Genomic DNA, 13,867 nt, shown 5'->3' with positions numbered 1-13,867 from the left:
AACTCAAATGTTTTTATATATTATATATGAGCACAGTTATGTTTTTATATATGAGCATAGTTTATGAAATGTAACGACGCGACGGACCGAACTGACTGACAGATAGATCAAATAATTGATTTGTTTTGATGTTTTGTTGTTTTCGAAGTTATTGTGCAATGGTGGGTTGCAGTATACTAGGCTACAATAGCCGAAGCGAACGTAAAATAGACGGAATAACATCTCACAAGTAAGTACCTCTGCTTGAGCGAGAGGGACTGAGGGGGCCACGCTAGTTGCTGAGCGAGAGGGACTGAGGGGGCCACGCTAGTTGCTGAGCGTGAGGGACTGAGGGGGCCACGCTAGTTGCTGAGCGAGAGGGACTGAGGGGGCCACGCTAGTTGCTGAGCGAGAGGGACTGAGGGGGCCACGCTAGTTGCTGAGCGAGAGGGACTGAGGGGGCCACGCGAGTTGCTGAGCGAGAGGGGCTGAGGGGGCCACGCTAGTTGCTGAGCGAGAGGGACTGAGGGGGCCACGCTAGTTGCTGAGCGAGAGGGACTGAGGGGGCCACGCTAGTTGCTGAGCGAGAGGGACTGAGGGGGCCACGCTAGTTGCTGAGCGAGAGGGACTGAGGGGGCCACGCTAGTTGCTGAGCGAGAGGGACTGAGGGGGCCACGCTAGTTGCATATCCGTAAGTGTATATCTGTGATAGGTACTAACAATTTTCTCATCCTCAGTGGTGTTGATATACTCGATGTGCGTGAAGTTGTATCCTTCAGGAATAGCCAGGCGTCTAGAACTGCTGGTGTAGTTGGTGACTGATGATGGGATGAACTCCTCGCTGGAGTCCTCTGAAAAATATGGAATCAGAAACTTAAATAAATCCCAACTTCACCACCTGGGTGTCTGGAGCATTTCGACCACCCGTTGTGCCAGATCTTTTTTTCCACGCACATGCAAACTGTGAAATCAACTACCTTTGACGGTGTTCCCATTAGATTACAACATGGGGTTATTCAAGGGGCGGACCAACAAATTCCTGAAAGCCCGGCAGAGCATTGTTGGTTCCTCTGGTACTGCAAATGTTCATGGGCGAAGGTAATCACTTAACATCAGGTGCACCCACCTGCTAGTTAGCTCGCCATTTTTATAAAAAAACTATCTGCCTTGGCAAACTTCGTTCCGCCTAACAGTCGATTCAAATTTTTAATTTTTTAAATTTTTCTCTCCGTAAGAACCATCCTCGTACTTCAAGGAATATTATAAAAAAAGAATTAGCGAAATCGGTTCAGCTGTTCTCCAGATTTGCGATGACCAACACATTTAGTGATTCATTTTTATATTTTAGAAGATATTATATGGTCTTACTTAAATAATATAGCTGGGCTCAAATTAGAGACTTAAATAAATTATAGGGGCTTCAAATCTCAATTAAATGATCGAATGAAATTATAGTTTAATGGGAAAGGCCTTTTTGGAAGAGTTAACACTTACTTGGAATCGCTTTAAATATGGAAAAATAATTAAATACTATCAATTTATTGTGATTTATTTTAATAAAAAAAATTAAACAACTGGGTACTTATACTATTTAGTTAAAAAAAATACTTACGAGGTATAATTTCTAAAATGAAAAACAAAAATCGTAAGTAGGTACATTAGATTCTTTACTTAGTTTTTATTAGATTTTAGATGTATTATAATGATTCGAATATAAAATTTAAAAAAAGCATACCGTCACCTACAAGAAAAATTAAGAAACTTCAATAAAACTTGAAATAAATATTATTTTAGATATATTTTATGTATGTAATAATGTAGGTACATACGTTCATATTCTAAAAGACAAAGAATAAGGATTAGAAAAACACGTAAATAAAAACAAATGATACCTACACAATTTAGATAAACTATTTCTTACCATCTTCGCCTAGAAAAGAAAAAAAGAGGCAAATATTAATTAAATTTATTAGTACCAAAGTATACAGGGTTACAGGAAAATAGGACACGATCCCGTTAAGGGGTTATAGTACAGGAAATTAGCTATCAAACGACCCCTAAAGTGCTTATGCGAAAGTGTATCGTTTTCGAGTTATTCATTTTTTTATTTTTTTATTGGTAAAAGGGTGTTTGCCACTTTAAAAATTAATAAAAAAAAGGAACAATGTATTTCAGCAGATTTTTTTTTTATTTCTTGCTAGTACATATCCTTGTTAATAATAAACAGTTATAAAACTAAAAAAATCTTCAAGCATTTTAAAATTACAGCCCAAAAACTGTACAAGTTTTCGAATTTTAAATTTAATTCTTTGAATAACTTGCAAATTTCCTGTAAAAATTACTATGGCACTTATCCTGCAGATTATTTTAAAAACATCTACGTTTCATTAGCTATCCATTGGTACAAAAAAATTAGAAAAAAAATCATAAAATCAAGAAAAAATTACACAACAAAGAGACCTGGTAGAAAATTCTAACAAATGCTATTGCCAAAGAATTAAATCAGAATCTATGTAAAAACGAGTTTAATGCAAAATAGTTAAAGATTATTTTTAATGAGGTCAAAAGGTAACATAAAATCAGTCAACTGCGAGTCGGGCTCGCACACGAAGGGTTTCGTACCATCGTACAAAAAAATATCACTTTTTAATATTTTTTAATTTTTATGGCGGCCATTTTGTAATTTTTAGTATTTATTGTTATAGCGGCAATAAAAATACACATTCTGTATAAATTTCAAGTCTCTACGTATAAGGGTTCACGAGATACAGTCCACTGACAGACAAACGGACGGCCTGACAGACGGACGGACGGACGAACGAACATGAAATTTTCACAAAATGTGTATTTTTATGGCCGCTATAACAACAAATACTAAAAATTACAAAATGGCCGCCATAAAAATTAAAAAAAAATTAAAAATTGTTATTTCTTGTACGAAGGTACGGAACCCTTCGTGACTCGCACTTGACTGATTTTATATTACCTTTTGACCTCATTAAAAATAATCTTTAACGATTTTGCATTAAACTCGTTTTTACATAGATTCTGATTTAATTCTTTGGCAATAGCATTTGTTAGAATTTTCTACCTGGTCTCTTTGTTGTGTAATTTTTTCTTGATTTTATGATTTTTTTTTGTAATTATTTTGTACCAATGGATAGCTAATGAAACGTAAGTAGATGTTTTTAAAATAATCCGCAGGATAAGTGCCATAGTAATTTTTACAGAAAATTTGCAAGTTATTCAAAGAATTAAATTTAAAAATCGAAAACTTGTACAGTTTTTGGGCTGTAATTTTAAAATGCTTGAAGATTTTTTTAGTTTTATAACTGTTTATTATTAACAAGGATATGTACTAGCAAGAAATAAAAAAAAATCTGCTGAAATACATTGTTCCTTTTTTTTATTAATTTTTAAAGTGGCAAACACCCTTTTACCAAGAAAAAATAAAAAAATGAATAACTCGAAAACAATACACTTTCGCATAAGCACTTTAGGGGTCGTTTGATACCTAATGTCCTGTACTATAACCCCTAAACGGGATCGTGTCCTCTTTTCCTGTAACCCTGTATAATAATACAGTAAGTAATTACATAAGGCTATAAGATTTAAGTCTTATTGTAACATTTTCAATTTAAAAAAATGGAAATTTAGAAAATTTCATGAAAATTTAAAATAAAAAAAATCTTACGTTCAACTGGAAAAACAGAAATAAATTTGAATCATAATTTTAATTTAATAAGTAGTACCTACATGTGATGTTTGTAGGTAAAAAAAACCGGCCAAGTGCGAGTCAGGCTCGCGCAATGAGGGTTCCGTACTACAGTCGTATTTTTTCGACATTTTGCACGATAATTCAAAAGCTATGATGCATAAAAATAAATAAAAATCTGTTTTAGAATGTACAGGTGAAGACCTTTCATATGATACCCCACTTGATATAGTCACTCACTTCGAAAGTTGAAAATACTAATTATTAGTCCATGACCATATTTTTTTTTTGTGTGATCTAACCCTAAATTCACGGTTTTCAGATTTTTCCCCAAATATCAGCTATAAGATCTACCTACCTGCCAAATTTCATGATTCTAGGTCAACGGGAAGTACCCTGTGGGTTTCTTGACAGACAGACGGACAGACAGACAGACAACAAAGTGATCCTATAAGGGTTCCGTTTTTCCTTTTGAGGTACGGAACCCTAAAAAAGATGTTATTACTATATTATGTCAAGAGACATAGAAAAAACTACTTAAAGAATAAATTTGAATTTAGGTACCATAATGATTAATTACCGTAATCATCTGAAACAAAAAGATATTATGTAAATGATTAAAAAACAAAAAATGTTGGAGAAATACCCGCTTAGTGCGCGAGTTAACGACCAAGCGGACTCTCTCAAAAGTGTTTTTAGGGTTCCGTAGTAAACAAGGAACCCTTATAGTTTCGCCATGTCCGTCCGTCTGTCCGTCCGTCCGTCCGTCCTCGGTTAATCTCAGAGACTATTTAAGTGCTAGAAATCTGTAATTTGGCATGAGTATAAATATTAATCACACCGGCAAAGTAGTGAAATAAAATTGTGATATATATTTTTTTAGAATAGAATAGAATAGAATATAATAGAATTTATTTATTCAAGTAGACTTATTACAAGTTCTTTTGCATCGTTAACTAGTTTAATTTACCACTGGTTCGGAATGCCGTTCCTACCGAGAAGAACCAGCAAGAAACTCGGCGGTTGCTCTTTTCAAGTCATCAATTTACAATTAGGGTAGCTCCCCTACATGTTCCTACCTAAAGTGGGGATGAATTTTTTTTCTGTCCCATAGTAGTACTTTAAAACATCATATTTTACAAACGGATCTATAAATCGAAAAATGATGTTCCCACACCCACACTATTTTTAAAAGACCTATTCAACGATACTCCACACTACTATGCAGTGGCGTGCACAGGGTTTGAAGCCAGGGTAGGCATTAGTTAGGTTAGGTTAGCAATACAATAGCAATAAGCTAATAGGTAATAGCTAATTGCAAGACTTGCGAGACTCTTGCTGCAAGACCAAGACCAAGACTGGGAGCGCAATACCAAGACCAAGAACAAGACCTGTAGGGCGATTGTTTAAAACCTGCATCAATCATTATTACAATCTCAATTGTTCTGATTGACTGAATTTGTGCGATTCTTGTTGCAACAATGCATTGTGGCCAATAGTGAGCGAGCATTAACCAATCAGAGATGATTGCGATCGTGAAATTGTAGCTGTCAAACAACCGCGGTAGAGCCACAGGTGTACTGGCGACCAAGACTCGCAAAATCTCGTCTTGTTCTTGCATTTGGGCAACACTACTGACAGGCGACAGCTGAACTCGCATATTAGTCCGAGAGGTATACGGTTATATTGAGCTTTACTGGATAATTATAATCTCTAAGCTAGGTATGTTGTAAGATAACGTAATGCAGGAAGAGCAGTATGTAGGTATGCGGCTCACGGATTCCACGGATGCCTCACATAGCCCTAACTGTGTGTATGTGGTCTTGTTACTGGTCAGTTTATTGCCAATAATGCGGGAGCCCACTTAAGGAGGCTGAAGTGGGGATGACGTTTGGTTTAAGTAACAAGAGACTTATTTAACTGTCTCATCTCTATCTCTATCTCTATATTATATAAAAATGAATCGCTGAATGCGTTGCTGATCGCAAATCTCGAGAACAGCTGAACCGATTTCGCTACTTCCTTTTTTATAATATTCCTTAAAGTACGAGGATGGTTCTTACGGAAAAAAAATTTAAAAAATTGCCTGAAACTTTTACTCGACTTGTAGGGAGTCAAGAAGGCGCCCCGGGAAAGAGCCACCGAGCAAGTACCGAACGGACGCCCTCCCGCGTTTCGGCCCATATAACCGCGAGGTTGGTGGGGCCATGGGTGGTGGTGGGTTGTCCCATAGTAGTGTAGAGTATCGTTGAATAGGTATTTTAAAAATACTGTGGGTGTGGGAACATTATTTTTCGATTTCTAGATCCGTTTGTAAAATATGATGTTTTAAAGTGCTAATATTTATTAGAGTTAAGTGTCCCCCCCTCTATCAGCCAAATGGTAGTATATAGGAACGTGAAAAAATTCACAGCAGTAGTATATATAATCAATTTTAAAAGAAAACTATCATGGCTAAGTAGGGTTCACAGTTTAAGGAGTTATGACACTCACACGGTTTTATTTATTATTAAAATTTATCTTTACTCTTTATTTTGGCTGTTGGCAGATAAATAAATTTAATTATACTTACCTAACGCGACAGGTCGAGATAGCAATCGAAGAGGGAACGCCGAACGCCCCGCACACTCGCACAAGAAAAAAGTCTGAGTCGAAGAAGTCTGTTAAAAAAACTACTAATTAAAGATACTCACGCCAAAGTTCGTTAGCCATTAGCGCCTGGTCTGGCGAGGGTAGGCTGAAAATGTAGCCAATCTGACACGGGTTCCAGTGGTCGCAGACCTCCCGGTCTGGGTCTAGCTCTGTCACAAATTTGTAGCTCTGAAATCAGTACCCATATCGGTATCCTTATTATAAATACGAAAGCGTGTTTGTTTGTTGGTTTGTCCTTCAATCACGTCGCAACGGAGCAACGGATCAAACTGATTTTTTGCATGGGTATAGTTAAAGATCTGGAGAGTGACAGGCTACTTTTTATCCCGGGAAATCAAAGAATTCTCACGGGATTTTTAAAAACCTAAATCCACGCGTACGAAGTCCCGGGCATCAGCTAGTTATAAATAAATGCGAAAATGTATTTGTTTGTTGGTTTATTGGTTTGTCCTTCAATCATGTCGCAACGGAGCAACAGATCAACCTGATTCTTTGCATGGGTATAGTTAAAGACCTGGAGAGAGGTTATACCTAGTCTGCCTAAATAATAGTCCAGTAAAATGTACAATACACGGCAGAAAATAATGTACATCGACCTTTAGAAGGAGATAGCGGATTTGTAGAGCATTGTCTCTGTCGTTGAGACCGACAAAACGTCATATAGGTATGAGTGACAGAGATAACGCACAAAGCTGAAATGTCAGTCTAAAGGCCGATGTACATTATTTTCTGTCGCGTACTGTAGTGGTAAAAAGCTGTGATAGCCTAGTGGTTAGGACGTCCGCCTTCTAATCGGAGGTCGGGGGTTCGATCCCGGGCACGCACGGCGCACCTCTAACTTTTCGGAGCTATGAGCGTTTTGAATAATTAAATATCACTTGCTTTAACTGTGAAGGAAAACATCGTGAGGAAACCTGCATGTCTGAGAGTTCTCCATAATGTTCTCAAAGGTGTGTGAAGTCTACTAATCCGCACATGGCCAGCGTGGTAGACTATTGCCAAAAGCAGTCTCACTCTTTGAGGAGACCCATGCTCTGAGACGATGATGGGTTGATCATGATGATGATGAAGGCTGTAATGGTACTAAGCCTCTAACAGCCGTACTTAGAGTCGCTAATCGTTACTTAAGATTGAGTTAAAACGAGACAGATTTATGTGAGATCTGTCTCCTTTTAACTAAACTTAAGTAACGATTAAGCGACTCTGAGTGCGGCAGTAACGTCTCACCCTGTCAGGATAGTACCGATAGTGGACCACTACGTCGTCAGTATCTTCCAAAGCACATTTGTTGGCGGTGTAGTTGAGAGATGTCCTCTCGATGGGCGCACAGCCAATCACTGTGGTGCCGTTCCGGGGCAGATCTGGTCCCTCTATTTTGTGCCCTGGAACCACCGATTTAAAAAACACTGAAGACTTTTTATAATTTTTGTAGTGATTCATCTATACTTCAAGGAAATTTTTAATTTTTTTTAATTTTTTTATTCAGATACAAGTTAGCCCTTGACTGCAATCTCACCTGGTGGTAAGTGATGATGCAATCTAAGAAGAACAGCGGGCTAACCTGGAAGGGGTATGGCAGTTTTTATTAAACCCATACCCCTTTGGTTTCTACACAGCAACGTACCGGAACGCTAAATCGCTTGGCGGCACGGCTTTGCCGGTAGGGTGGTAACTAGCCACGGCCGAAGCCTCCCACCAGACCAGACCAGGAATTTAGAAATATAAAATTCCAAACCCCGTGCCAGGAATCGAACCCGGGACCTCCCACTATTAAGACCACAGCGCTCACCACTGCGCCAGGGAGGTCGTCAATATAGTAATATAATAATAATTTCAAACACTTTGCAATATATTTAATAGGAAGATGCAAAAAAACAAAAATACCAAACTTATTCTAGAACATAAAAATTACAAATCGAAAATATCATCTAAACCACCGCAACGAGGCAGGGTGCTGGGAACGCTGGCAGCGTTACCTCGTTGAATGGCCAGACTAATATGCTGACCGAGGTAACTGCCAGCCCTCCGGTCCCCCGTGGATTCCGCGAGACGGGATGAAAGGTCCTTAAAAAAGGATCTAGCATCCTCGCCCCACGGACCCATGGTCTCCATCCCAAAAGGCATAAATATGAAACTATTTTCTATATTCTCATATTTGCGCCTCTTGGCCCTTTCTGCCTTAGAAGCCGCCGCTCCGGCCGCCACGGAGGTCGCCTGTACGTGTGACAGCACAGTTTGATTTCAAACACATTTCAAAAATTGCGGACCGGCAGGAATCGAACCCGCGTCTTTTGGGATCGCGCCCGATGCCCTGACCACTAAACTACGGCTCGCTTGCTGCCAGTGACGGTGATATATATGTCCACTCGAATCCTATCGATTTTTAGGGTTCCGTACCTCAAAAGGAAAAACGGAACCCTTATAGGATCACTTTGTTGTCTGTCTGTCCGTCTGTCTGTCAAGGAACCTACAGGGTACTTCCCGTTGACCTAGAATCATGAAATTTGGCAGGTAGGTAGATCTTATAGCTGACATTTGGGGAAAAAATCTGAAAACCGCGAATTTAGGGTTAGATCACACAAAAAAATTAAATTGTGGTCATGAACTGTGAGTGACTATATCAAGTGGGGTATCATATGAAAGGTCTTCACCTGTACATTCTAAAACAGATTTTTATTTATTTTTATGCATCATAGTTTTTGAATTATCGTGCAAAATGTCGAAAAAATACGACTGTAGTACGGAACCCTCATTGTTCGAGCCTGACTCGCACTTGGCCGGTTTTTCTAACTATGCAGTGAATATCCCTAAGTCTTTCTTAATGCCAACAACAGAAGTCGCTGGAAGGAGATTGCACGAGCAGTAGTGAAAAATTCATAGTCATGACCACCCTGTCAAGAGTGAACGATTGGGCAGAAAAAAGTATTTCTTGGCAAAACCCCAATAACTTTATTTGTCCTAACCCTGGTCCTCATCTGCATTCGATCAAGCTATAATAGCCACTATAGCAACGAGGCAGTCAAATCCTCAGGATATATCGATACAACATGGCCCCTAACCCACTACACTTAGTGTGCAGGAGCAATTTATTCAAAGCAATAAGAAAGGCAAACGTAAAAAAGGCCAATCTGAGTACCAACCTAGAACAGTCTCTGATTGCCGTGTCGGATCGGAGGAAAAAGGGAGGAACACAAAAAAGATACAACTGATCACTCACGGTTGCAAAAGAAGTACTTATTATCAGCGACGTAGAGTTCTTTGTCCTCTGCGCTGAGGCAGGAGTCGTACATCACTTGCGTGGGCTCTATCTCCTCCTCGCACATTAGTACCCCTGAACCGTCCGGCTCCTTGGGCGCGCGGTTGGCTGGGCAGCGAAACAAGAGACCTGCGGACAAGAGAAACCGCTATGAGATAAGATAAAATAAGATATTGGAAAAGAGGTTGATAAATTTGGAATCCACATTCCTTCCTCACTGAGCCGTCAGGGATTAGTCGGGATGATGGCAAGAGACCTGATGGATTGACGCTGGTTTCCTGGGAACGGAGACGGGCGCTAATGTGGGACGCAACTTGCGTTGACACATTGGCACCGTGTCATATCACAGCATCAAGACCGGGAGCCGCAGCAGAAACAGCTGAAAACGGCAAGCGGCGCAAGTATGCCTCTCTTATCGAGAGTTACATTTTTGTTCCGTTTGCCGTGGAGACCCTGGGGCCATGGAGACTTAGTGTTAATATTATTTTTACTAATAAATTAATATTTTTTTTACGAGACATCAAGGAAACAACAGTACATCTAATGTTCCTCACCACATTCCAAACAATACCTTCCGTACCTACGATTAATGAATGAAGGAATGGTAATAATTAGAGTTACCTTTCCGTATGATGAGGGGTGGTTTCCCACGGACCTCAGCAACCGTGACGGCCTTCTCAGCGTTCTGTATGGCCGTCATAACGTGCTTGTATAGCGTGGTGTGATGCTCCTGCTCCGCAATTATGTATGGCAACAGTTCTTTTGATAGAACATCCATGAAGAGTTATGACTGCCATCCAGAACCGTACTTTACCATTGATGTACTACAAACTGGCTAATTCCTTATGATTAGCGGGACTTGCGGATCAATGTATTGCATTGATTGATTGATTGGGCATTGAGAAGAAAACAGTCATGCACATTCAGTGCTAATGTCCTTTCCTGTTGCAACTCAAGCAGTCTCTATCTAGGGAATGTTCTGTTGTTCCTCACCACATACCTACCGTGCAATATATGACCTTTCCGTATTACCTTTCCGTATGATGAGGGGTGGTTTCCCACGGATCTCAGCAACGGTGACGCCCTTCTCAGCGTTCTGTATGGCCGTCATGACGCGCTTGTATAGCGTGGTGCGGCGCTCCTGCTCCGCAATTATGTATGGCAACAGCTCTTCCGATAGGACGTCCACCTTCTTTTTAGCCTCAGCATTCATCTGCGACATATGGATCCGAGACATGGTCGCTAACTATGGGCCTCATAAGAAAGCTCAGAGTCACTCAGCGGGCGATGGAGAGAGCTATGTGTGGAGTTTCTCTACGTGATCAAATCAGAAATGAGGAGATCCGTAGGAGAACTAGAGTAACCGACATAGCTCAACGGGTTGCGAAGCTGAAGTGGCAATGGGCAGGGCACATAGTTCGTACAACCGATAGACGTTGGGGTCCCAAGGTGCTGGAATGGCGAACTCGCACCGGAAGACGCAGCGTTGGAAGGCCCCTCCATTAGTTGGACGGACGACATCAGAAGAGTCGCAGGGAGCCGCTGGATCCAAGCGGCGCAAGACCGTGGCGTGTGGAAGTCCCTACAAGAGACCTATGTGCAGCAGTGGACGTCTATTGGTTGATGGTGACGATGATGATTCATCTGCGTTGAAAAGCGGTCAAAAATATTAGAAGAGTGATCCGTAACACAAGGGGGTTTAAGGAGAAGATTCACCAAAGAAGTGCTGCGTCACAAAACTCTCTTATACAGTGCGACTAAGGCTCTCTTGGCACTTGAATGACATTGACAGGGGGGCGCTGTTAGAGAACAAAGGCTTATGATATTCAAACAAGAACAAAGGGGACACTTGACAGAGCGTTAACGTTGAACGACTTTCGCCACGCGCCAAGATAAACGACTTGCAGAGATATTATAAGATCGATGTTGTAAAAGTTTTCAAAAATCTCACCCGGTCTGCATCTTTGTTGAACTTGATTCTTGTTCCGTCCTGTGAAATAAAACCACATTAAAACTATGATTTCGTTGGATTTGAGATGTATTAGCGCTACATTTGACATTTTATTATAATATATTTTAATTATAATTGTATTTTGAAATGTGTTTAACTTTTATTAAAATTTATCTAAGGCTTGATTAAATAATTTTTGAAGTTTTTGTAATTTTACGCAGGTAGGTTACATCCCTACTACCATCTACCACTAGATAGTTACCAACCTACCGGCAAAGCCGTGCCGCTAAGCGATTTACCGTTCCGGTACGATGCCGTGTGGAAACCAAAGGTGCACCAAAGGGGTTTAATAAAAACTGCCATACCCCTTCCAGGTTAGCCCGCTTCCATCTTAGACTGCATCATCACTTACCAGCAGGTGAGATTGCATTCAAGGGCTAACTTGTTGGTATCTGATATAAAAAAGCTTGGATTTGACTCGCTGCAGCAATGCCCGGGGCTGCAATGGCTTGTTTAGTATGGTATAATAACATTGTAAATTGTAAAATTAAAAAGAGCAACCGCCGAGTTTCTTGCTGGTTCTTCTCGGTAGGAACGGCATTCCGAACCAGTGGTAAATCAAAACTACCCGACTATTCGAAAGCGCTTGTAAAGTCTACTTGAATAAAAACATATTCTATTCTATTCTATTCTGAATAAATAAAAAAAAGGTATAGGTCTTACCACAGCCTGTCTTCTTACGATATTGGCTAGATATCTGCCTCGCCTGGTGGCTGGTAGCAGCACGCTACCTGCTTGCACTTCATCACCTGTCTATATTACAAATACGTCACAAATCCGGTCAAGTGCGAGTCGGACTTGCACGCGAATGGCCGCCATTTTAGTGACGTCAGTACTAGACTGAAGTTTCGAGCAACCAGTACAAAATTTTTGCTGATGGTCTATTTTTATTTCGGCTGACGTCAAAATGACGTCATTTCGATGTTAAGTAGACATGGTTCCAGCGCTATAGCAGTTTGCGGGGCAGTTATACAGTACGCGGCAGAAAATAATGTACATCGGCCTTTAGAATGACATTACGGCTTTGTAGAGCGTTGTCTCTGTCACTCATACCTAAATAACGTTTTGTCAGTCTCAACGACAGGGACAATGCTCTACAAATCCGCTATCTCCTTCTAAAGGTCGATGTACATTATTTTCTGCCGCGTATTGTAACACCATCGTACAAGAAATATAAGTCCCGCAAATTGCTATTGCGCTGGATCTGGAACCATGTCTCATTAACATCGAAATGACGTCATTTTGACGTCAGCCGAAACAAAAATAAGTATACCATCAGCTGGAAACTTCAGTCTAGTGCTGACGTCACTAAAATGGCAGCCAGGCACATTAGCAATTACAACGAAGGTATGGCACGCGCTGACTCATAATAATTTTGATATTGATGAATCCTGACAGACAGACAGATAACAAAGTGACCCTTTATGGGTTTCTTTTGAGGTACGGAACTCTAAAAATTGTCTTACCGGCTGGTACCCACATAATGCAGCGTCAAAAAATTGCAGAAATAATAGAAGTTGCCACAGCATGTTTCCTATGATCGAAAATGAAATAAAAACTAAAGTAAATCCTAACAAAACTTTATCAAAACTACCTTAATTGGTTTAGTTAGCACTCCTAACGATTGTTATCGTGAATTTATTAACAATTTTATTATTTTTATAGAAATCCGTGATGTTTTTTTTAACAATAATAAGTTTATTTATTTTGAACTAGCTTATGCTCGCGGTTTCGTCCGCGTGGACTACAAAATTTCAAACCCCTATACCCCCTTAGGAGTTGAATTTTCAAAAATCCTTTCTTAGCGGATGCCTACGTCATAATAGCTATCTGCATGTCAAATTTCAGCCCGATCCGTCCAGTAGTTTGAGCTGTGCGTTGATAGATCAGTCAGTCAGTCAGTCACCTTCTCCTTTTATATATATAGACTAGCTGATGCCCACAACTTCGTCCGCTTGTAATTACTTTTTTTTTAAATCCCGGGCTGCAAGCTGGATAGCTTAGCTTAGATAGGGATTTAAAAAAAAAGTAATTTCATCAGTCCAGTTAGCTGTACCAAATTTCATCAGTCGGTTGAACGGCTGGGTCGTGAAAGGCTAGCAGATACACACTTGCACATTTATAATATTAGTATGGATGGTACGGAACCCTTCGTGCCCGAGTCCGACTCGCACTTGGCCATTTTTTTTATGAATTAACCTGAATTAATGTCACTTGCTTTGACGGTGAAGGAAACATCGTGAGGAAACCTGCA

The 13,867-nt window shown here is 40.1% G+C and overlaps 1 protein-coding gene across 1 annotated transcript in view; it reads right to left on the bottom strand.

Moving 5' to 3' along the window:
- The window catches only part of LOC117994911 (uncharacterized), a 43,072-nt gene that overhangs the window by 10,783 nt on the left and 18,422 nt on the right, over window positions 1-13,867 (bottom strand). The window contains 7 exon segments of the mRNA XM_069508115.1: window positions 700-830; window positions 6,388-6,514; window positions 7,574-7,728; window positions 9,564-9,731; window positions 10,635-10,815; window positions 11,554-11,592; window positions 12,277-12,366. Of these exon segments, the coding sequence (XP_069364216.1) occupies window positions 700-830; window positions 6,388-6,514; window positions 7,574-7,728; window positions 9,564-9,731; window positions 10,635-10,815; window positions 11,554-11,592; window positions 12,277-12,366 (891 nt within the window).

The sequence above is a fragment of the Maniola hyperantus genome, chromosome 28 (assembly GCF_902806685.2).
Source record: "Maniola hyperantus chromosome 28, iAphHyp1.2, whole genome shotgun sequence".
Lineage (NCBI taxonomy): Eukaryota > Metazoa > Arthropoda > Insecta > Lepidoptera > Nymphalidae > Maniola > Maniola hyperantus.
Note: the sequence above shows the minus strand (reverse complement) of the source record. Positions and strands in the feature narration are given on the sequence as shown.